Source organism: Lathamus discolor, chromosome 9 (assembly GCF_037157495.1).
Source record: "Lathamus discolor isolate bLatDis1 chromosome 9, bLatDis1.hap1, whole genome shotgun sequence".
NCBI lineage: Eukaryota > Metazoa > Chordata > Aves > Psittaciformes > Psittacidae > Lathamus > Lathamus discolor.
This window is the reverse complement of record NC_088892.1, coordinates 21,370,912-21,394,203: the sequence shown is the minus strand read 5'-3', so window position 1 is coordinate 21,394,203 and position 23,292 is coordinate 21,370,912. Positions and strand designations below refer to the sequence as shown.

The 23,292-nt window shown below is 42.6% G+C and overlaps 1 protein-coding gene across 1 annotated transcript in view; it reads right to left on the bottom strand.

Annotated features, from left to right (window-relative positions):
• MAP7D3 (MAP7 domain containing 3) overlaps positions 1-23,292 on the bottom strand; it is a 43,398-nt gene that overhangs the window by 3,741 nt on the left and 16,365 nt on the right. The window contains exons 5-19 of the mRNA XM_065690102.1: positions 21,857-21,971; positions 20,904-20,936; positions 16,612-16,713; positions 14,494-14,592; positions 13,652-13,750; positions 12,479-12,604; positions 10,288-10,433; positions 9,622-9,752; positions 8,858-9,102; positions 4,400-4,535; positions 3,110-3,290; positions 1,750-1,854; positions 1,452-1,505; positions 755-848; positions 138-336 (exon numbers count right to left, since the gene is read on the bottom strand). Coding sequence (XP_065546174.1) covers positions 138-336; positions 755-848; positions 1,452-1,505; positions 1,750-1,854; positions 3,110-3,290; positions 4,400-4,535; positions 8,858-9,102; positions 9,622-9,752; positions 10,288-10,433; positions 12,479-12,604; positions 13,652-13,750; positions 14,494-14,592; positions 16,612-16,713; positions 20,904-20,936; positions 21,857-21,971 — 1,865 coding nt within the window. The remainder of the gene's footprint in view (positions 1-137; positions 337-754; positions 849-1,451; positions 1,506-1,749; positions 1,855-3,109; positions 3,291-4,399; positions 4,536-8,857; positions 9,103-9,621; positions 9,753-10,287; positions 10,434-12,478; positions 12,605-13,651; positions 13,751-14,493; positions 14,593-16,611; positions 16,714-20,903; positions 20,937-21,856; positions 21,972-23,292) is intronic.

The window sequence follows — 23,292 nt, the reverse complement described above, 5'->3', positions numbered from 1 at the left end:
TTAATGCTTTGTTAATGATAGAGTGGTGCAAAATTTGAGGCAAGGCTACATAAACCACATTTAACTTCAACAGAGGGATGTTTCTTGTGTGATGCAGAACTGCTCTGACAGTAAAGCAGCCATCTACATGGACTCACCTGGCATCCTTCAGTTCAGGAACAAGTAGAGAACTCTCATCACTTTTCAAATCACTTCCATTCATAAACACTTCACTGGCCTTCACCTCAGACACCTCTTGCTCCTCAGGCTCTGCAGAGATCAAGCTATGTGCAGTCTCCAAGCAACCCTCTGCCTCCTCCTTGGCTTCCTGGAGCAGGTCAATGCCATTCAGCTTTCCTGGAAGCGGGGGGAAAACAAAGCAGAGTTTAAAAAGAGCTTCAGTGACAGAACTGCTGTTCTAAATGAATAAACCCCAAGTGTCAAATGACCTTTTCCAGCAAAACTTGAGGTACTCGGCTTCAACAAGCAGCCTCTAACAACATGAAATGAACTGTCCATCTTTCAAAATACACTTGTAGAATGAAAGCATGCTGCCTGCATTTCACTCCCAAATCACTGTTGCATTTAATCCTTTTGCCTGTCTCTTGTGGTAGGGAACAGGTAATGATACACTCCATGTTCCAGCAGAGCCTCCCCGGCATTGGTTTCAATTGGCATTGGTCTCAGAGGGTGACAATACTATTACGCAAGTGACCTTTTAAACATCACTAAGACACTAACAGCTACTTATAACTGGCTCATCAAGTTTCCTTACCTGGTTGATCAGTCTTCTCCAGGCCCAGCTCTTCCTCCTCTTCAATATCCTCTCCCTCCATAGCCTCTGAGGCAGACTTCCCTTCATTCTGCAACTGAATTGCCAGAGTGTCACTCGGAATAACTCACTACCCTCTAGTGTTTCATACACAATTCAACCATAGCTCCCGTGCAGGACTAGTCCAAAGGTTAACAGACACTCAGGTCACCCAGCAACACATGCTCTGCTAAGATAGAGCCTGCAAAGAAACGTGTGGGACCCACTGTCACCTCCTACCCACCAACTGTTCCTGAGCTCCTTTCCCTTCCTTTCCCCAAGGTGTATGCTAAATCACCTTTCAGCTATATGAAGACTCGGGTCTTTGAATGTCCAGGGAAAACCAACTACTCCTCAGTGTAATATGCACAATTCAACACAAACCTTAGGTCACCACATTAACCAAAATATATCCATTAATAACCAGATTTGCTTAACCGATCTGCAACTGCTAATGTCAGATCACATTGTGTTATAAGCCTTAAACAAAAATGCAAAGACTTGGTCAGAACAAGCAAAGCAGAAGAATGTGCACAATGGGGAGCTACTGAAAAGTCATTTTGGTGCACCAGGACTTTGCACTTCACATGGAAGCCAGTTAAGGTAAGGGTAAGAAAGGAAGACAGGGTACAAGGCAAAAAAAGCCTTCTCTGGGAAGTACCTTGGATTCATTTTGATCTGATTTTCGTGTTCTTTTCATTATTTCTTCAATTCTCTGTTAAAAGAGGGAAAAGATTCACAATGACCCAGAGAGCTTTAGATTTCAGCATTCAGGGTTCAGTTTTCAATCACACGTCTTTCTATTTCATATATTTACTACTTTATTCCCCCTTTTTAAAGCTCACAAGCCAGAGCCGGCTTTTTTAACAAGCCCACACCACTTCTATTTAAATCCACTTTAACACCTCAGGCACCATTTCAGGCTAAGGAACCTCTCTGTGCTTTCAAAGCAGTTGTACCTTTTTCCTTTCAAGCCTTTCCTGCATATTTTGCTGCATAATTCTCTCCCTTTCCAGCCTTTGTCTTTCAGCCTCTTCTTGAGCTTTTGCTTCAGCTTCTTCTCTCTGAAAATAAAGCAAAAAGATGAGAGTACCCAATGCACGACTCACTCCTAAGAGTCAAAACTAGAGATTCTGGTTCAACAGAGACAGGAATATCAGACAATCTCTATTTAATACTCCCATACACTGGAGCTAAATGCCAATTACCCAGCCACTGCCCTGAAATAGTGGTATTACTATGACATTCAGAAACTCATCTGAAAAGGGACGTTATGGGCATGGCTGTATTACAAGTATGCAAATGTTTCGAATGCTGTTGCGCTACTCAGGGTTCCAGCTATGCTGCAGGAGGAAGATTTGTGTCCAAGCGTTCAAGGCCAGGCTGGACAGAGCCTTGGGCGACATGCTCTAGTGTGAGGCATCGCTGCCCATGGCAGAGGGTTGGAACTGGATGATCCTAAGGTCCTTTCCAACTCGAACCATTCTATGATCTGTCTAAGAAGGGTAATTTATAAAGTAACAGGACAGTGATTAAACCCTAAATGTGGCAAAACTAACTTAAAATTCTTGGCAGTCAGGTATTGCTACCAGGATACTTGGTGCTGAGCATCTTCTGTTCCTTCTATATAGGAAAATCTGTTCTAGTATGGTCAGAAAGGCAGAAGCATAGTTAACACTGGATAATTGTTATAAACTTAAACATAAGCTTTTAAAGAAATGTTTATAGACACGTGTCAATGCCACCCAGCTCTTGAAACACAAATAATTTAATCGTAAAACTGCTTTAATTTTCAACATTCATCGCATTTAAAGAAAGTCCACTTGCTGCAAACCAGCATGCTTCAGTTAGTAAAGGTACTAGTTGTGGAAGACCATTTAGCAACAGGAAAAGCAGACTTGGAAACACTACCCATCTTTCTTTTAAAGGAAAGGAGCAAGTCAGATGACTTTCCAGACAGACAACCTCCTTGTAATCCACAGCAGTAAGCTGGTGAAGTAGGCTCAGTACAAATAGTATGTGTGCACCAAATAGCATCCCACATGGCTAGAACACCTCCCCAAATAATACCTGCTTCTGCCCCACGCTTGAATTTATGAAATGTTGAAAGAAATATAAATCAGATCATATACTCTAGAGCATGGAAATGACTTCAAGACATTCTCAAATCCATCTCAGACAGGATGAGCTCTGCTTTACATCATTCCTGACAGGAGATTTGTCAAAACTGTTCTGTGAAAGAGAATCAAAGCCAACCCCCTCGAAAATGCATCAGCAGCTTGTGTGAGGAGCACAGCTGGAGCCTACAGATAAGCAGACCTGGTGCTGAAGCTCTGCAAGTTTCTCCTGCTCTTCCTGCTCTTGGCGGATCCTCTCCTCTTCCGCTTGTCTCTGTTGTTCCTCATTAGCCAGTCTCTTCTCTTCCTCCTGCTTGCGGAGCTCCTCCTCCCGTCGTGCTTTGTCCTCGGTTGCTCTCTTGGCCATTTCTTCTTCTCTGATTCTAGTGTTCCCAAGACACAGGTTACCAAGGGGGTATTTATCTCTTGGAAAGTGTGCATGCACATGAGAGAATAGGAAAGCGAAACAGTTCTAAGTTATCCAATCACTAAATACCTGCGCAAGGATACTTGCTGGTGTGGATTTACAAATGCCACCATCCAGACCAAAGGAGAAAGCAGAATAACTTGGAAGAAGCTATCTCTGAATACATAAATGCTGATGAAATCAAGGTTGCTCCCATAACAGAAGTCTGACTGAGAACTGGATTAAGCAACAACTATTTAATAAATACCACCAGTATCCATGATATGAATGAAGCTTTTAATCACTGCCAAACACGAATTTAGTTGGATTTCCTGAAAGACAGTTTCTTCTATAGTCTGAATTCCAGAGATACACTGGAGGTGTCCACAGACATATCTGTGTACATCCATCTGTAATCACAGACATATCTGGTACATCCATAGCAGACTATATGCAAGTTTATGGCAGCTTTATACCCACGAGTGAAACACAGACAAAACCTGACATTCCACCCTGTTCACAGAAGCACTGATTGGTGACTCCTGATCTATAATAAAGTTAGTCAGCACAAAGTTAAAATTGCTCTTTAACGACTTCAATGCAGTGAGTCAAATACCCACTGATTTATCACCTTGAATCACCTGGCTGCAACATTTCTGATTCAGATTTTGGATACTAATATGAGGTTTGGATAAAAATATGAGATTTAATGTACATCAAACCTCTGCCCAAGTCCATCAAAGGGAAGTTTAATGCAGAGAGGTTGACTACTTCAAGACAAATGAAAACAAAACAAATACCAGTGGTGTAAAAAGCACATTCTAGCTTTGAAATAAAGGCACCACTGGTGCCTGGAAGAAAAAAGCAGCAGTGATTTGCGCAGGGCCTATGCATTACATATATACCGAGATACAGATTAACTATACACACAGCAACCTGCTACGGTGCTAGCGCCTGTGTCTGCTTCAGGAACTGCATGAAGATGTATAGAAACTTGAATTAAAGCTTAGAAAACACACGCCTGGAATATCCATTCCAATCACACCCCAGCACTGAAAGCACCCCTTCCTTCTCCTGAATTATTACCTTTCCTCTTCCTGTCTCTGAACTCTTTCTTGGTCTTCACGCTCTCTTTGCTCCCGTGCCAGACGCCGTTTCTCTGCCAAGATTTTAGCAGCTTCTTCAGCTGTGGTGGTCCCTGCTACTGTTTTGCTACTGGATTCTGCAGAGGTGAAGAGAAACTGCCATTAAAAAAAGCCCCAGAAACATACAATTAAGATGTTATCACTTTGAGATGAGATCATTCTTTTGGCCACTTCACTTAATCTTTTCAATCAGTGCTCATCACTCAGCGAGTATGCCCCGTATCTAAAGGCCCACAAGAGCCAAAAGGAGTCCTAAAGAGATACAGAACCACAATATCTCACTGACACTCATATGACAACTCATTTCAACTACACTGATCCAGCCATTTTCCAGATGATACAGGTATTCTCCAATTACCACAGTACTTAAAACCATGTTTTTGAAGAGACATGTTTATTCTGTAACACTTACAAACACTTTAAAGAAAACTGAATACTGCACTAGGAAATGCACTTAACTGCCTTCTAATAAAAATGAAGGCACATGAGCAAATATTTTCTTCTCTGGTTCCATAACATTACCATTCATGCCTTTATATTCATAGAGTATCTTAGGGTGCAAATAATCACCATTTTATCTGGCCCTGAAGGCACACACTAATGACTTCAGTAATACCATAGTTCTACACATCTGAGCAACAAATCAATTCCCAATTTACATGGAGATTGAAACAGCTCCAACCACCAGGTTAGCAGCTATTTGCCCAGGCCTGCAGTTTATGTTTCATCGTGTCCTGCCTGGTGTTACGGTGTCTGAACATCAAAGATACTGTTATAAGTTAACATTAGCAAAACAATAGACACACACTCTTGCCATTAGTGGCTCTCAATATATACTGAAAGAACTCTGATTTTTATCAGTTATTCCCACTCTCCAGAAACTGTTTACTGTACAAACTCTATTACTGTTTGTAATGTGACTTGAGAACTCATCTGAATGCCCAGAGAGTTAGCTCTTGCTGTCAGCAGAGCAACAGCATCACAATGTTGGTGAAGACCTGCCTTGCTTCTTTTTAATATTTCACCAATCAGCACATACGTATTTCCTTAACACTTACAAAGCCTTCAAGTTAAGGTAGTTTTAATGAACAATGACATCAGGGTTTGATCAGTTATTTTGCTTCTGACCTCAAGGCAAATCATTCAAAACACAATGCCATCATTAGGAACTTTAATACCTGAAAAGCTGCTTAAGCCCCACAGACACGTAATCACTGCCCGCAGCTGTAGGGCGTAATTACAGAGTAAACCTTCAGTGGCTGAATCACAGCAGTGTTTTGTGCCTCAACATCCCTCCTGCAGCCCCAGGAAAAGCAGTCCAGCACTAATGGGATGCAGTCACAGAGCTGTTTTCTACCATTTAGATTTATCCAATGCTGAAAAATCAGCACCTCCCCAGAACACACATTCTGATTTGGGCAAAAAAACGGTCATGTTGGTGCAAACAAGAACCAGCCACAAGAGCTCCAAATCTGAACTCAGCCAAAAGGGGTCCTGGTCCTCCTCCCTGAGCAGGAAAGGTTACTCCTTTGCAGTTATAAGAACCATCAGCAGGATCTGCCTACTCAAGACTTGCATGTGCTTTTCTTCCCATGTTCTGCACCTTCCACTGTTATTTAAAGAAGAGAGGTTTCATTTAGTGTTGCCAGTATAACCATGAAGAAATCAAGCTGCCTCTCTCCTCCTCTACCACTTGAGTGTCTTGCCAGTTTGGACAAGTCACTTTTTACAGCAGAGGTCATCTATAGTGCACTTACACAGGAACCAACACAGCAGTCCTGGTTTAACACTGCTGCAATCTCAGCTCTATCAGAATTGGCTGACACTTTAAATGTCAGGTTTAACCTATTTTCCCCCTCCTCAAAATTGAACCTAAATAAGACAACTCAATGTTAAAGTTTTTAGGCTTTTAAGTTACAGGATTATAACACGATGATAGCTTGAAATAACTGGTATTGAAAACAACAGAAGAAAATTAGTTACAACTATTCAGAACACCTCGGATACGGAAAGAACAGGGGGCATAAAGACAAAAGGAATGGTAGGAGACCTCAAGTCTATGGGGAACCTTCCCATTGCATGTTGACTTCTGAAGCTTTACAGATGTTTTCCATATGGTTACTTCAATAGTGCTTTCATTTCCAAGCACCCCTTGCACAGTCTGTTTCCACAGGGCAGGACATGGGACTTCCCATATAATTGCTATCATGCCTTAAGCATTTTATACTCAGCTCTATTTCCCCGACTCCCAGCCATTCCCAATAAGAACTGTCTTTTTCTCAAAGGACCTTTTAGTGATGGAAGCAGAGAGAGGAAAGCAGGCAAGAGAAATGTCTCAGAACAACTGTGAAATGTCCTATTAATTGGATGGAGAGAAGATTCCAACACATTTCAAGGCAAGTAATTTATTCACAATTAATCTAGGAATCATATTCCAAAACCTTCACTACCCCAATACAAAAAAGCGAGGCTCCATGATAGTTTATTACCTATCATCATGCATAAGGTGAGAGCTCATGAAGGAGCACTTCTTATGCTTTAAGTTGAAACAAGCCTTTTAACTCTGAGAGAAGCTGCGAAAGGCTGTGCCAGAAGTGACAACTGCTCCAAGTCACTGAAAAATAAGAAGTGTTTTACTGCAGAAGAGCACATTTCAGTTGGAAGACACAAAACCCAAGACATAGACTTGATTGCTGTCTGTCAGCAACAAGCAATCAAGTTCAGTTTGAAGGAGAAGAGATGGTATGAATGTACAAGTGCACAAAGCTGAAATCAGGTTGAACCTACAGCACCTAGAGACTGATTTGCCACATGCCATTCACCGACGTACTCTGACTTCAGAAGCTGCCTGGAATATGGTATTGCACCAACCCACAGGGTAAACTGCCTGCATAGAGGTGTTAAATGAGAATTGGCTTGAAAATTGAAAGAACTTTTAAAGAACAAAGATTTTTGCCTCACTTGGCAATATTTCAGTGTACCAAAACATTCAAAGAGATAATGAAATCATCTCTATGTTGAAGAACATGCCCACTATTTCCTTATCTTCTGTGTGTCAAAGAAAAAGAGCTTTGCCAGCCCCAGTATGAATCATTACCAAGATGAGTAGCTTGAGAATTAGCAATAAAATAGAAACAGGTAAACTGGGTTAGTACAGTTCCAGAAGTCAGTGTAGAGGAGACAAGGTGGGGAATCCAAGGAACAAGGATGGGCGTTCTTGTTCCAGAACAACTGGAAGCTACAGAAATAGCACATATTGTTATGGAGGTTTCAACCAACCAATGACATAGATCACAACTGGTTTTGCCCCCTCTGAGGCATGCAAGACATTTATCACAGTCACGGAGCACACTGAAGGATGAACAGTCTGACTGCAAAGATAAGTGACGTGACACTGAAGACAGATGTGCGACTTCATACAAACATCCACATTGGGCTATGACATCCAGGCTTCCTTCTAGAGGAACACATGCTCAAAGAACTGTACCATAAATGAGTTCTTCAGCTGAATAACACCACATCCTGAGCAGCGTCAGGAAGAGCCTCAGGGTTAACAGACAACTGCAGCAGCAGAGGAACACACAACAGGAATGTACATGCAGTAACATGCAGCAAGCATGTGTTCCCACTTACCTGCTGTCTGAAGGATTTTCACCCCCAGTAATGCCCACTGGCTGTAACTTACAGTCCAGAGATCCCTCCTTTTCCTGTTAAGTCTCCCCTAAGTTCTCCAAAGAGAAACCTCATCAGAAGGCTCTCCCAGATTCTGTTCTGGAGATAGTAGATGGCAATAGTAGGGACAGAGGCTGTGCTTACTCATCATGATGAAGAGGACTAGGAAACTAATTGCTTATCTGGTGCATGTCTCTCCTTAACCTACCATGATAATCTCTCAGTGTGAACTGGCCACTGTTTCCTCAGGCAGCAATGATTATAGGAACCAAGACTGAGGCAGCCTTGTAGCTTTGTGAGAACCAGCTCTGAGCCCATCATGCACCAGTAGCTGATTTCTCCTCCAAGCAGGTCCTCTACACAAGCAATTCTAACAACTACCAACTAGACCTTTGCATAGTTAAACCATTGACTTTGCAAACCTAAGCTAGGAGATCCCTCAGCCAGTGTGGCTGAGATCCAAAGGCAAACAGGATTTCTGCTTTCCTTAAGATTAGAGTGCAAGCAGTAACACTGAAAGCTCCTGCCTTCAATCTCCAAGTGCTCCAACTACTGCACTAAAACCCACACCCAAATGTCAACCATACAAAATTATTGTATAATTGGCAATGAACAGCTTCTGCTTAAAGCATCTTTCCCTCCAGTGGTCTGCCTCACAAATGATTTCACCAGTCCTAGCCCACAACAGATGTCTTGAATAAGGTGTCAGTCATGGAGAAACACTCACCTTCTTTGGTCTTTGTGCTAGCTGCTACTGCATCCCTGTCCATGGCTGGTGAAACACCTTGCTCTTGTCCTGTTCCTTCTGTGCTCTTGTCCTTTGGTTTGCTCTCTGCTTCAGTTTTCTTTTTGGTAATGTTCATGACACCAGGTGTGAGAGATGGACGTTGGACGGGTGCTGATTTAGAGACTGGACTAGGAGAGGGTGGCCTCTGTTTTGACAGGCCAGGGGAAGGTGGGCGAGTCTTCTGCCTGTTGAAATAAGCAGTACTGTTCAGGGCTAACCCACAACTGAGGCCAGAAGTCTACTTTGGTTAGTTTACATCACCTACCTCACTTCTAAATGTAAATCTACCCATAAACCACTGGTGCCTTCTTCTTAAAACTCAAATACAGGATTCCAAAATACCCTGGGCACCCAGACTCACTATTCGTGGGCCAAGATCAAATCAGGTTTGCAAGCTCTGATGTCCATTTAACTCCACATCACCCTGTGATTCCACTCCAAGAACCTTCCTACACTGATAGAGGCAGATGAGTCTATTCAGAAGCTCACATGCTTCCCACTGCTTTTAGTGCACATACTGGACAGAAAACTGGGTGCATGGTAAGAGCTGCAGCCCTACTGCGGAAATCAGACCAAAAAATGAGGTGCTTATCTTGTATAACATGGCATTGGTCATCTACATTCTAACAGCACAGATGTCTTGAGACAGGAAGCAGCCTTCCTTTTGTTCTGAATAAAAGGAGATATTTAACCTGGATGCATACCTAACTGTAGAAGGTGATGGAGGACGCTTCACCAGATTAGCAGGAGAGGGGGATCTTCTTCGGGCAGACACAGATGGCGATGGAGGGCGTCTTAAACCAGAACCTGGAGATGGTTTGTCTGCCTCTGATTTCTAAGGTGACACATCAAAACAATGCTCACTCTCTAGCACAGTACAGAGGAGTTGCTACCCCCAAACCCATACAACTTCTCAACAAGATGTACTTTATATTTTATGTCCCAAAAGACAGACCCAGTCAACATGTTACCTGAATTAAACTGGTAGCCATAAGCAGCAAACAGTATGCTTTAGGAATACCATAGAGATCAAGGACCATAAAATCCCAACTTGACTTCAACACTGTGTTTTTTTAAGTCATAGAATCCCAGACTGGGCTGGGCTGGAAGGGTCCTTAAAGATCATCCAGCTCCAACCCCTGCGACAGTCCCTCCAGGTTTCTTGAAGCCCTTTTAGGGCTGCCACTGGAGCTGCTCTAAGGTCTCCCCTTAAGGAGCCTTCTCTTCTCCAGGCTGAACCACCCCAGCTCTCTCAAATGCGACTGAACATTTCAGTAAGCAATCAAAGTCTTGAAACAGGAGCCAATCTTGAGCTGTCTTCCCCCCTTCCTGATTAATACAAACCTAATTCCTGTGGATTTTCAACAAACCTGGGTTGAATCTGGTGAACTTGCATCAGATGAAGATACAGAGGACTTCAATCTGTCGATGCTACGACTGCGCACGGGCACTTTAGGAGCTGGGACTGGGGAACTGATGGAACTGGCTGAAGCTGAACGAGGACAGAGGTGAGATTCTATAAAAGTTAGGAATTTGACAAGACAAAACAAGAACCAAGTGCACAGCGTGAGAACAGGAGAAAAGGAAGAGGGAGAAAGAGAGAAAGAAAGATTGTGTGTGTTAGAAACCATACGGAGAAACACCACAGGCAGCGCACATTGCAATGGGTCACGGACACAGACACCACCACCACACAATTAGTACTTTGGAAGCAACAGCACCAAGAATCAAACCATTCTGAAAGCAGCAGTCTGGAGTAGATAAAAATAAAATGCTTTTCCAAAACTTGCCTGAATTTGTATACACCAGTGTTTAATCTTAGTTAGGCTGCATTTAACCACAAATACTTCAGTTTTAATGGCTTAGCATCCTTCTTTAGGAGTTCTTCGTGACAGGTTCAAATGTGAAGCAGGTTTCCCTCACACTCAAGGAGGAAATCTTCCTTCTTTCTAATGAGTAAATACTTGAGTAGATCACTGCGATAAAGCAGGATTACATTAGGAATCTGAGCATTACTTTACAACCTTTCCTTGTGAAATAAGAGTATGTGCAACACTGTTCTACTTTCCCTCTCTGATCCCTTTATCATTATCTATGTGTGTGCCCTTTATCCAAGTTAACAAATCAAAATAAGTGGTGTAAAAGAAACCTATTAAGAGGAAAATATCAACCATTAAACTACCTTTCCTACCTGAAGTATCTTCACACATAAGACATTGAAAGCAACTGTACCTTTTAATTGCTTTTTCACTAGCATGACATAGATAAGCATACACAGACGTAAAGATCGAGACTGGAGTTTTCTACAGCCTGAATAAATTGTGACAGATGCAGCATTTAATTCTGTAACTTGGAAAATACATTTTATTTTTATATAGACAGCATTTGTGCAATAATTGCATTCTGTGTGCGCAGAGCTTGTGCTAAAGCACAGGCACTTTCTACTGAAGTGAAGAAAGTGCCTTTAAGTAAATTGATGAAACCATGAAAGTGATCTTTAATTCAGCAAAAGTGAGTAAGTCACATGCTGTCAGTAACAGTGAAAAAGATGGGATTTCCCCACATGACATGAACTGAACTCTTCATGGTAAAATAAAAGTGGCACAGAGATAGGTGTGCAAAAACATGACCACTGACCACAAACCAGTACATGAAACACTGATGATTACACAAGGGGAGCAGTGCAGAAATGGTCCTTGTTGGTCCCAGGGACAAGTCAAGTGGCATAAGATCAAAAATCAAGAGGGAATAACAAACTTCAGAGGAAACAAGCAAAACTGGAATGCAAGTTGTAAGGAAAGAGAAGAGAAAGGACTCCACATTGGTTCCAGATATGCATTTACTGGGGCATTATTGCAACCAGTAACGATTATCAGACATGTGGGATGCAGCTAGGGCTTGCCCACGAGGCAAATTCCTGTATTAGTATTAAGTTGAGCCACAGGATGGGCTTATCAGCTCAGTCTGGACCCCTATAAAATCGCTTGAGCCAACAAGGGCTTCTCTATGATACCTATAGTATCTTCTCCTGCTAGTATACCTCTACTTTGACAGCCTGAGTGAAGCCAGCTCAGGGCTCTCCGTTAAGATAACCCCTTTGTCATCCTCCTACAAGAGTTTCTCCACCCAAATAAATTTAGGCTTTGCACTTATTCCTTGGAGCCTCCTTTGAAATTATACACTTGCTTGGGTCTTCCCCCCCTTTCATTTCTTAGCACTGATGTCTGACCAGGACGTCTCAGATTCACCTGAGACTGCACCCAAGTGCTAAAGTCAGCTAAAAAAACCCCAAACCCAACACCAGCATCTGGTTCTCTGCAGATCAGTTAAACTGGCACTGGAGTTTTAAAGCCAGTATTACTCTGCGGCTTTGTAAACTAAACACGCGACATAGCATATGAATTGGTTATTATACTGACCAAAGAAAACCTTGGGTAAGTGGTATTACACATAACCATGTATTAAGTGTCTGATTCACACTGAGGTGTAGCACGGTTAGCAACTATCATGCAAGTTCTTTTAACTGCATAGGACTTTGAGGCTTTGCTGCCTTCCTGTTACCTGAGGGATCCTGTCCATCAGCCGATAATGTAGCAGCACTTTTACTCCTAGCTAAAGAGGCCTGTGTAGGGGTGAGGAGGCGACTGAGTACGCTACTGTCCAGAGGACTGAGCTGGGAGCGACGAGCTAAATGATGGGAACAAATCAAAAAGGATCCAACATGAAATCATATAATGAAAAAGACAAGCAGTACAAAGCAAAGGAAGGCTGTGAGCATTGCTGCAAATCATAACAGGTTTGGAAGGAAAATACTGAAGTCATGGAGAGGGGAATCCAAACTGAAAGCACAGCAGGGTTAAACGCTGCAATCTTATGTTGCACTTCTTGTCCTTGGCTTGCTTAACACCAATGTGCAAAGACTGGCATGTGTACAACAGAGGTGAATGCTGAAGTCAGTCAAAGCACAAGAAGTTTCTGACCTAGCTTTTCAGAGCTCTACGCTCTGAATTGCAGGAAAGGCTGCTCTTGCATCATGAACAGTAGACTTGCAAGTCAAAGTGCATGGTTATTGTCAGGCATCATTTGCACACACAGAGTCACAAAGACAGCACCCATGACCCTCCCATATAGGAGAGATTCTAAAGCAGAGTATCATTTCCACTGCTGGCAAGGGCTGCTGAAAGGAAGGTTTCAGAATTGTTAAAGGGAAAAATAAGTTAGAAAAGTTGCTAGTCTTCAGCTTTAGGAAGAGTTCCTAGAAGAGAGGTTATCTGTAACCTAGTGGGGAATACACAGACCAAAGGAGACTGAAGTGAGAACAGGTTTCTTCCTTCACCTGCATGCACAAAGTTTAGGCCAGCAGCTGGGACAGAGAAGTTGCTTTTAAACTGAATAATGAAAGAGAACTTAAAAGCAAAGGTAAGATTTAACTAAGAAGGGTACACAACAGTGACATTTTTACTCTTATATTTAAACCTATCCGCTTTCAAATACATCTCTCTCAAGCAGAAGACATTTTGCTATCTGCTTACAGTGCCAGTTAACAAAGTCTTTGGTCCAAAGGGAGAAATTTATCCTTTACCATTTACAAATCTATCTTCACCACTGGGTAACTGAAAAGCCATTAAAGAGTCCTAAAAATGTAAGAACCAAGGAAGCCAGTGAAAGGTAACCTATCCAAACTTTGCTTCGAATGGCTTTGAAAAGAAGCAGTCAGCTTTAGGAAACAACCACCTGGTTTTTCTTCCTTTTTCACTTTTTCTAGTTCTGGAGAGGACTGGGGTTTACTATTCACTCTATTCAAAGATGTGCTCCTCTTCTTGTCTGTTCCTCCTAGAGACCAAGCGTAAGGAAGATTATTTGTAACAAGACATTTAGATATATGATTCTCTAAACTACCATTCCCATTCTTTGCTTTTGCCAGTCTAAACCCACAGCTCTAGCACTATGAAACACTACTTTCTCACAAGTTAAATGGTTTGCCTACCATGTGTCTACTCTCCCCCCACACTTCCACTTTTCAGAGGAATAATGCTGCTTTACAGACACAGTTACCCAATATCTGCTACTGCAACAAGCATAACAGTATTTATGCCACAGTGCACTGACTACATGCACAGCAATGAAAACCTAAGTAAAAACACTTATAATGAAACTGGGACATGGTTTAAAGTCACAGAATCCCAGACTGGTTTGTGCTGGATGAGACCTTAAAGCTCCAGCTCCAACCCCTGCCACAGGCAGGGACCCCTTCCACTGGAGCAGCTTGCTCCAAGCCCCTGTGTCCAACCTGGCCTTGAGCACTGCCAGGGATGGGGCAGCCACAGCTTCTCTGGGCACCCTGTGCCAGCGCCTCAGCACACTCACAGGGAAAAGCTTCTGCCTAAGAGCTCAGCTCAGTCTCCCCTCGGGCAGGTTCAAGCCATTCCCCTTGGCCTGTCCCTACAGGCCCTTGTCCAAAGCCCCTCTCCAGGTTTCCTGGAGTCCTTTTAGGTTTTGTAAGACCTCAAATATCGAAAACATCAAATATCCCATTTACTGCCTCCCAATTCTCAAAACAAACTGGTTTCTAGCACCTTTCTGTTCCACCTGTGCACCTTTGAGTGCTGACTGCTGGGAATGTGGAGGAACTTTGTTATTCAGTCTGTTTAATGAGGCACTTCTCTTTGTGGTACCTGGAAGTGAAAGTGCATTTATTAAGCATGTTGAAAAGCCCAGAAGTCCCCTCCAGCACCTGCCCCACTTCCCTAAGAAACAGAGTCATTAAATCACTTTGTAGTATGAACCCTTCAAAAGCAGGAAAACTGGGCAGGGGAAGAATTACTCTACATAAAGCATTAATTCTGAGAGTGAATCTTCTGTCATATGATTTCAGCCATCTTTTACCAACCAGCCATTTCTTCTTCAGTGCCAGAGCAAGAATCATTCTAACTTGTGGGGTGATCCAAATGACCCCTACATCCTGACCGTGTGGACCAGCTGAAGTCTTGTTCAAATATCTTGTCTTTCAGGCCACCTGGGATTTTTTTTCCTCCAAAGCAAACAAGGATTCAAAGGATTTCAAGTAAATCTGAAGGTAATCCCAATTAGTTCATAATTAAGCGATTTTGTTAGCAGCCTCATTTGTATTTTACAGTCCTGTTTCTGACTCATGCTCAGAGCTGAGCCCTGCAGACACATGATATATAAATATCATTTGAAATCAAAAGCAGTGACTCAGAGCCCTTGCCAGTATAGATATAGTCACTGATTTCCCTACCAGGCCTACAGAGTAGGAGGACAAGTTTTAATGCTGCATCACCTTCCAGCATGAACCAGCAAAATCACTGTGAGCTGTGGCCATGGTAGGGATTCTTCCAGCACACCTCATTGGATGCAAGGCTGCAGATGGGCAGAACACTGCAGCACAGACCTAGGTGAATCTGGTTTTGTTATTAAACACCACTTAGCTTGTTAATGCTCTGCATCGTTTTGGAGAAACGAAACCAAAAGCATCTGGGATATGGATGAAACATTGGGAAGAATCCCCATAAGGAAACCTTAGGCTAAAACAAACTGGTATGTGCTCATGCAAATAGTCTTTAGCTTTCTTAATAAGTAGATTAGGACAATTCCTCGTGTTTCTTAATTTCTTTGGGGTTTTATTTGGAGAAGGCAAATTGCCATGATTTATAGAATGTACTGGGGTGGGCACAGGGGAGAAGGCAGAGAGAACACGCACATGTAGAGGGCTGGTAAACCAGAGCTCTCATTCTCTACATCCCTGTTTAGTTGTGTGGTGCTGTTTTAAACACGATAAGCTGCAATCAGGAGCTTCATCCACCCTGAAGCTGCAACTCAAAATGAGGTTGGAAGTCACAGAAACTGGTGAATGATCTCTAGAGTGCAAAAGCTCCAATAGAAGTAAAGAAATAGATGGCTTCCAGGCCATTTCTATTCCTTGGTAGTCACTGGCACACATTAACCCATGCAGAATGCTTGTGAGTAGGGGCGTGCACTAACAGTATCAAGATTACACTCATTTATTGGGCTAAGGATACTATTCCTTAATAGTATCAGAGTTATAGAGGTATCAGAGTATCAGAGGAATAGTATCAGAGCTGCACGCTACAGCTAGTCATGCTAGAGCTCCAGTTCACAACAAAACACTTCCACAGGTATCAGGGGTTTTCCTGCATCCTCTGTTTGGTTAAGGTACAACTGTAGTATTAAAGTGTGTGTCTACAGAGTACAGGACTGGCACAAGAGAAAGATGTCAAACCCAAGCTGATTTTTAACGCCCCCCAGGCAATCAAATGACTGAAGCTAACAAAAGGCAGCAAACTTCATTTTTGTACTATTTCTCTTTTGCTGAGATTTCAGGGTGTGATTTGAGGCATGCAAACCCCTAAAGATGATGTGAAATGATTCATGGATCAATATTTCATCCGAATTTGACTCTAGTAAAACAATTCCAGATATAGGAAGAAAAAGCCAGGAGTTTTTACCGTTGCTCTTCTCCTTTAACAGAGATTCACATCAACTGGGTCAAAGCCCTCAACAGTTCAAGCTGGATTAACAAACTGCATGGAACGCATTTGAGATCAAGACATGAAGTGAGTTACACAGCAAGGAAGGAAGAGGAGCATCACTCCACCTCTTGCCTCCTCCCCAGTAGCAGCTCCCCTGCCACCAGGAGCCAGAGAAGCACTTACTTTGATGAGAAGCATTTAAAAGCGCTGCGGATGATGACAACCGTTTATCCATGACAGCTTCTGCCTGTTTGAGGTTTGCTGTGGAGGTAGACCGCTTGCTGGCTGTGTGAACAAGTGCTTGCTTTAGAATTGAACTTCATACCTCAGGAAGAACCTTTCACGTTGCTGGGAGCTCACTGGGAAAGTATCACATCCTGAAAGCCAGTTCCACTTTTGCTTAAGGAGAAGCACACATTATGTGTTTTGGTCCAACTAGCGCCAGTTGTAATGGGCACAGAAAAGACATGCCAGGGTTTTGTGCATATGTATGACACATGAACCTTAAACCCTGCGCTCCTAACATACACAGGCAAAAGCTACTGAGATTGTGTGTTGTTACCACAGAAAGTAACAACGAAACCTTCATTCCTTCCGCATGGATACGGTAAAGGTTTTCCAATCACTAGTTAACAAAACCAAACCAGCTGCTTTTGGAGGGATAAAAGCAAGCAGCATTCCCATTTCTGATTCCTTCTCAAGGGCTGCTGTGAATATTATAGAAATTTCCAATTTTTCCCTGTTATCTGATCCATAAGTTCACGTTTTCCATTAATTTTGCAACTCTTTTGGAAAAAAAACCCTGCCACACCAGGCATTAATTGTTCCCTTGTATGTGTACACAGACATACATCTCCACATAGAAATCATCTCTCACACGGCACTACAAGCCAGATAAATACCTGCTTTTTAATGTCAAATAACGTACTTTCAGGATGAACACTACTCCAGAGTGTAAAAGCCTTGCAAAAGCATATACCCATTGCTGTGGGAACTCGATAAGCAGAAAACGGTAATGCACACAAAGTAGGGAAGACTTAGCAGGATAACCACAAGGAATTCCATACATCAAAAGCAAGTAATCGATTTTCCTGGCACACTGCACAGCAAAGAAGATTAATGTGAACTCATTAGTGATTAAGTACCAAAGGAAAAGCAGCACTACTCATCACAGAGGCAGCACCTTTTCCCTTTGACCAGCATGCTATAGCATCCTTACAGCAAGCACAAGGCCATAGGATTCCTGTGTACAGCCCTGTCTCTGTATAGTACTTTTGACTCCCACACCCGACCTTCCTGAGCTTGAGGCCTCCTGCAGAGCCATGTCAAGTGAAAACCAGATTTTAGAGCTGAAGCTACACAAGTGGCAAGCTCTTGTGCAGTGAACAAGAGCCAAGCTCCCATGGGACTTACCCCATGGAGAAATGCGGGATCTACTGAACCTAACTAAGAAACAAAGATCTGAGCTTAGCCTACCTTCCCAACACAACAAAAAAGGGCATCTTAGGAATGAAACCTGAGTACTGGGATAACTAAAAGAGCTTTGAGAGGTTTTGTACATACAAAAATCAGCAAGCTCCCAATCCACGGATATGGGTGTTTAGGAAGGTGAAGACTACCCTCTAGTGTCTGCTCTGAAAAGCAAGCCTGGCTCCTGCCTCAGCTCAAGCGTGTGAGCCTGAGGCCCCCAAGCACCATGGAGATGCTTCATACAGGTTTCGCCTGGTTCAGATTAGGACTTCTGCACTTGGCCTGAAATCTGAGATTTCATCTATCCCCTGCTGAAACCCAGAGAGCACAAAAGTAACTCCTGCATTCAGAAAAAGTACACTGAGCAAAGTAATTCTATTCCAGCAAGCTGTGGGGTGGGCTGGGCTGCGTGCTAGAGACAAGAGATGAAACTTCTAACAAGGTATCATAGAATCCCAGACTGGTTTGTGTCGGAAGGGACCTTAAAGCTCATTCAGTTCCAACCCCCTGTCACAGGCAGGGACCCCTTCCACTAGAGCAGCTTGCTTCAAGCCCCTGTGTCCAACCTGGCCTTGAGCACTTTTCAGTTTGCATTCATTGCCCAAGACCTTGAGAAGTCACAGCTTTTTTGATCAATATATTCACAAATGCCTCAAATGTCTTTTTTGGGGAGAAAGAATACTTGTATCAAGGGATTTGAGATGCAAGCAGCACACAGCACCAATCCCAATACCAAATAGAAGGGGGGGAAGCAAACTGTAGCAGCAAAGCCAAAGCAAGCACAGGACTGCCTTGCAGCAAGGCTTGCCGTGGGGTAAGGAGCTGGGAAACATGGTACCTTAAGGAAATCATTATGAGAGCAAGGAGCTCTCAATCCTAGCTTCAAACTGAGCTTCATTGAGAGAGGGTCCTGCAGCACTGCCTGGCTGAGGTTGGATAAAATGAGGCTAAACAGAGGAAGATTACCAGCCTCTCCCTTCCTCCCAAACTTCTACCAGGACAAGGAAGCTCTTTATTTAGAAAGGAGAGACTCTGGCAGCCCAATTTCTATGCTGAAGGTACATCTCCACTGCAGATGCACCTGAACATCTCGTTTTGCTTAGCAGTCATCACTAAACCTCCCTCATTTACAAGGGCTCTGTCATCAAAGATGCTTTATTCCCCAGCCTTGCCATTTCCCCTGGCAGACCCACACCCTGCATGTTTCATCTCAGCACTGACAGCTATGCCATCAATGTAATGTTTGACCTGGGGGCTTCCATCAGTTTCAGGCCATCAGTGGAGTACCTGGTGCAGTCTCAGTGAATCACATTCTGTACATAACAAAGAATGGCTGATGCCTGGTGAAATGTTCACTTTCCAGAGCACACTGCCTTTATCACCCACAACTGCTCTTTTACCAGTCCATGTTCCGAAATATTACTGCTGACACAGCCAGTTCATGGATTCAGACACAAATTTCACACTGTGTGGATGCACAAGTCTTAAACAGATACTGTGGTGTTTGACTGTCTCCATGTTTTCCAAACTGGTGCCAAGTTATCCACATTGAACCACCACAGCTGAAGGTATCTGCTCCTCCTATTGCCACTTTGTGATGCACAAGGTACAGCTTAAGTGCCTGTTGTTACATCAGCAGAATGTTTGTTGGAAGACACTTTAACGTGCTTTATAGAATGGTTTGGGTTGGAAAGGACCTTAAGATCATCTAATTCCAACCCCCTGCCATGGGCAGGGACACCTCACATCACCATGTCACCCAAGGCTCTGCTGAAGACCATCTTCCACAATCAAAAGGAAGACTCATTTCCTCACGTAAACTGAGAGAGCAAAGAACATTATGTTCGTTATAAAGTTTAGCTTTAAAATTAGGTAAGGTAGAAAAGAATGGAAAAAAAGGAGAAAAAACAGTGCTTTCTATACGTTACGCAAATGTGATTTCCTAGATTCAAGGCTGAATGGCATTTGGTAATGTAAAATAAAGTAATTGGATTTGTATACGTATCCAAGCAACCCATGTTGAACAGGTAAATCAATCCAGTCAAACTGGCTAATTCTGAGGAAAATTAGGGAGTCATGCTGTGCAGAGGAAGGGAAGAGAGAAGTTAAATAAAATACACATGCTTCTGCTGTGTTGCCAGCATAAGCCACAGTAGTTAAATCATACTCAGTCAGACTTTCATTGCATTTTCAAGTCCCATATTGTCAGCATTAGGAGGCAGCTGGATTGAGTTAGTAATGCTGTGAGTATGCACACATTGTCACTATTTAGCTGGGTCTCAGCTATCATCTTAAACTAGCTGCAAGAACCAGTTTTGCTTAGTAAACATAGAGCCTTAACAGATATATCAGTGATCCAAAATGCTTCTCTGAACAACGCACTGGGAGTGCCAGAAATCCAATGAAAACATAGTTAATATGTAGAATGATGCTTAGATAAAGGACAGATCTGATCTGACACGGAAGGAGTATCAAACTGCACAAAGGACCCATTCCCTTACATGAGGTTTCAGCAAAACACCATTTGATTTTGCAAATGTTACTTCAATTGCTGGTGAAACAAAGCAAAAGGAAACCAAACCAAAGCCTCCCATGTACTTTGTGCAAATTAGGAAACAATGAAAGGGTTCAAAATTGCCCTGAAAATAAATAAAAGCTGAAGACTACTGAGCTAATTTGTATTCAAATACACACCACGAAGAATTTCACTTCTCCTCCCCCATGCTGCATCCAGGCATCTTGGAAAACCCACATGCACATATCCTTTCCCTGCAAATTCCCTCAGGATGCCATGACTTAAGCTGTAGTTTAATTAGCTGGGAGGGGAAGCTCAAAACATAGGGGACTGCTTTCTGCTTAGGGATCACAGTTGCTGCACAGCTGGCCAGGGTCCAGGAAAAGATCTATAAGGAGATGGTTTTCCTTAGTTTCCGAGATACAAGAACTCAAGTTTAAAAGGTTAGTAGTGTAAAGCAACAGAAAAAGAACAGTTTGGAAATCAATACCACCAGTTCCACCTTCAGCTGCGGTCTGTTGTTCTGCAGAAGAAAAAGGGTTGTAAGCAAAGTCACAAGGTTAAACAGGAAACAATACAAGTTAACCAAAAACCTGGGGAGCTGGGTATCCTAATTATAACTTGTAACAAAGCACTTTCAAACAGGTTCTAAGAAAACACTTCAAAGTCAAGCAAGCAGACAGAAGACAACAGTACTAAAACACACTCAGTACCAATCCACCAGTTCAGAAGATAGGCTGAACCAAAGCATTTTATGTTTCATTTTTTTCCTGGACAATAACTTATACGAAGTTACTTATTGGTGGGCTCTTCTAGTTATCTAATAACAGGAAAAGATCCCTTCCACTGTAATCCTGATTTGCTGGTCTGATTTCAGAATGCTTATAAGCAGAAACAGTTATTGTGTGAAACAGGAAACAATCTGAGCTCAAATAAAGGCGTGTTAAAATGCATCACCTAATCTAGAATAGAACCTAGTGTCTGCACACTCCCCACTGCATCTCCTTACCCATTACTGGTCATTCACATCATCAGTAAGCATTCTGTAACTATAAGGGTGTGTTTAAAACAGTTTAGATGTAATATTACAACTGGGTAATAGTACAGCTGGGTTTTTTGTTGTGTTTATCACCAGTTTTATCACACCATCACATGTGCTGCACTTGAAGGACTCTATTTTAGCATTACACATTACAATTCCCCTCATCTGATGACTGAGGGCTGGCAACACAATGCTGCCAGGTGTTTTCCCACGTGGCTTCTCTCAAGCTCTTCCCAAAGTTAAAAATAGCTCTAAGTCAGAGCAGCATTTCAGGGCAAGCACAGATAGGATCCTTTCCCTGACAGCTATGCATAGATGCTGTTGTAAGATCCAAGATAGGAAAGGATGCCCAGGTCCCTGTGAGCAATGCTGCACCTACCAGTGTGGTTTTAGCCACTTACCCGTTTTGCTCTCTGAGTCTGGAGTTACAGATCCTCCCCAGGACCATCTCTTCTGTCGTGTTTCCAGTCGCTGATTGCGTTCCAAGGTACGATGCAGAACTGCTTCGTATCGCTCCTATCATCAATCAACAGCTCTATGAAGCTTATAACTATAAAGTAAGGTTATGCCAGAAGACAGATTCTCCCCCTCCCAGTATAATTTGAAATCCATTTCATCTATACTGCCTGGTAACAAGCTTTTGTTACAAAAACTATGATGCAAAGAACATTAAGGGCAATTAATGGTTTCAAAACACTGCAAGCATGATTAGGTTGAGCTAAAGCACAGATAATCTATTCTACTCTTGACTTAAAATAGCCACCCAACAGATTTCCTATTCGGAAAACAGCATGACTGATTTTCTAAATAGGGATGAGCCCCAAAGTGAGCAAAAATAAGTGCTTACCCTTTAAGCTATTTATATTGTGGAGTTATTTCTAAAAGGTGGAACGAATTCTCAATTATAAGATAACAAATATAAGGTTATTTGTTTTTCAAACAACTACATAAGCACTGACCAGGTCTTAACAGATACTGGCATTAACAGACCAGAACCAGCAAGACATGAAGGCAAAGCTGTATAAAAGGCCAGTCAATTCCAGACCTCAGCAGCCACAGCTGGCAGGACAAAGAGGATGGAAAAAAGCTTTTGTTCCTAGTCTCCAGGACCAGGAGCTGCTAATGGGGGCACTGGAGCTCTGAAGGTGAGCTGTAACCATGCCAGGTTGATTCTTCTCAGCCAGGTTTCCATACACGTGTCAACAACAGATTTCTCTTCTGGAACAGTCATATCCCAAGTGATCTTTTGAAGTAGTAATTTCTGCTGATACACTAACGCAAGATGCCAAGGGACTCGTTATCCAAACTTTTCTCCCTCTCGAGGACACAGGACTTTTGCTGTCTTTCAACACCATTTCACAACACAAGCTACGAAGCAAACTTGGAAGGAAGGGAGGAACGATTCTGTCCCCTGACAAGAGAAATCTGTTTCAAATATAAAGCTTAGCTTTCCTCTTGCAGAAACCTGAACTGGAGCTAGCCTAAGGTGCCAAAGTACCCAGACATTAGGTAATCTGTAGATGATATTTCCATGCAGGTATCTGCAGTGCGGTAATCTTCAAAGTCATAGCTAGGGACATAGGCTTCACTTTACAAACAACAGAAATCAGCCATCAGCTCAAAACACAGACATAGTAAGTTGCAAAGCTGTACAGAATAACTGAGTAACTGTTAAGACAGGTGTCACAATCCTAGTCAAGATTATCTTAGGCAGAAAACCTCTTTTTCCACAGGATTTGCTATTGAAGATGATTAACTTGACTTGGCTGAAGCACCAAGCAAGAATGTTGGAGTTTTACGTATGTTTTGATGCACTTCTATCTACCAAATTTACAAC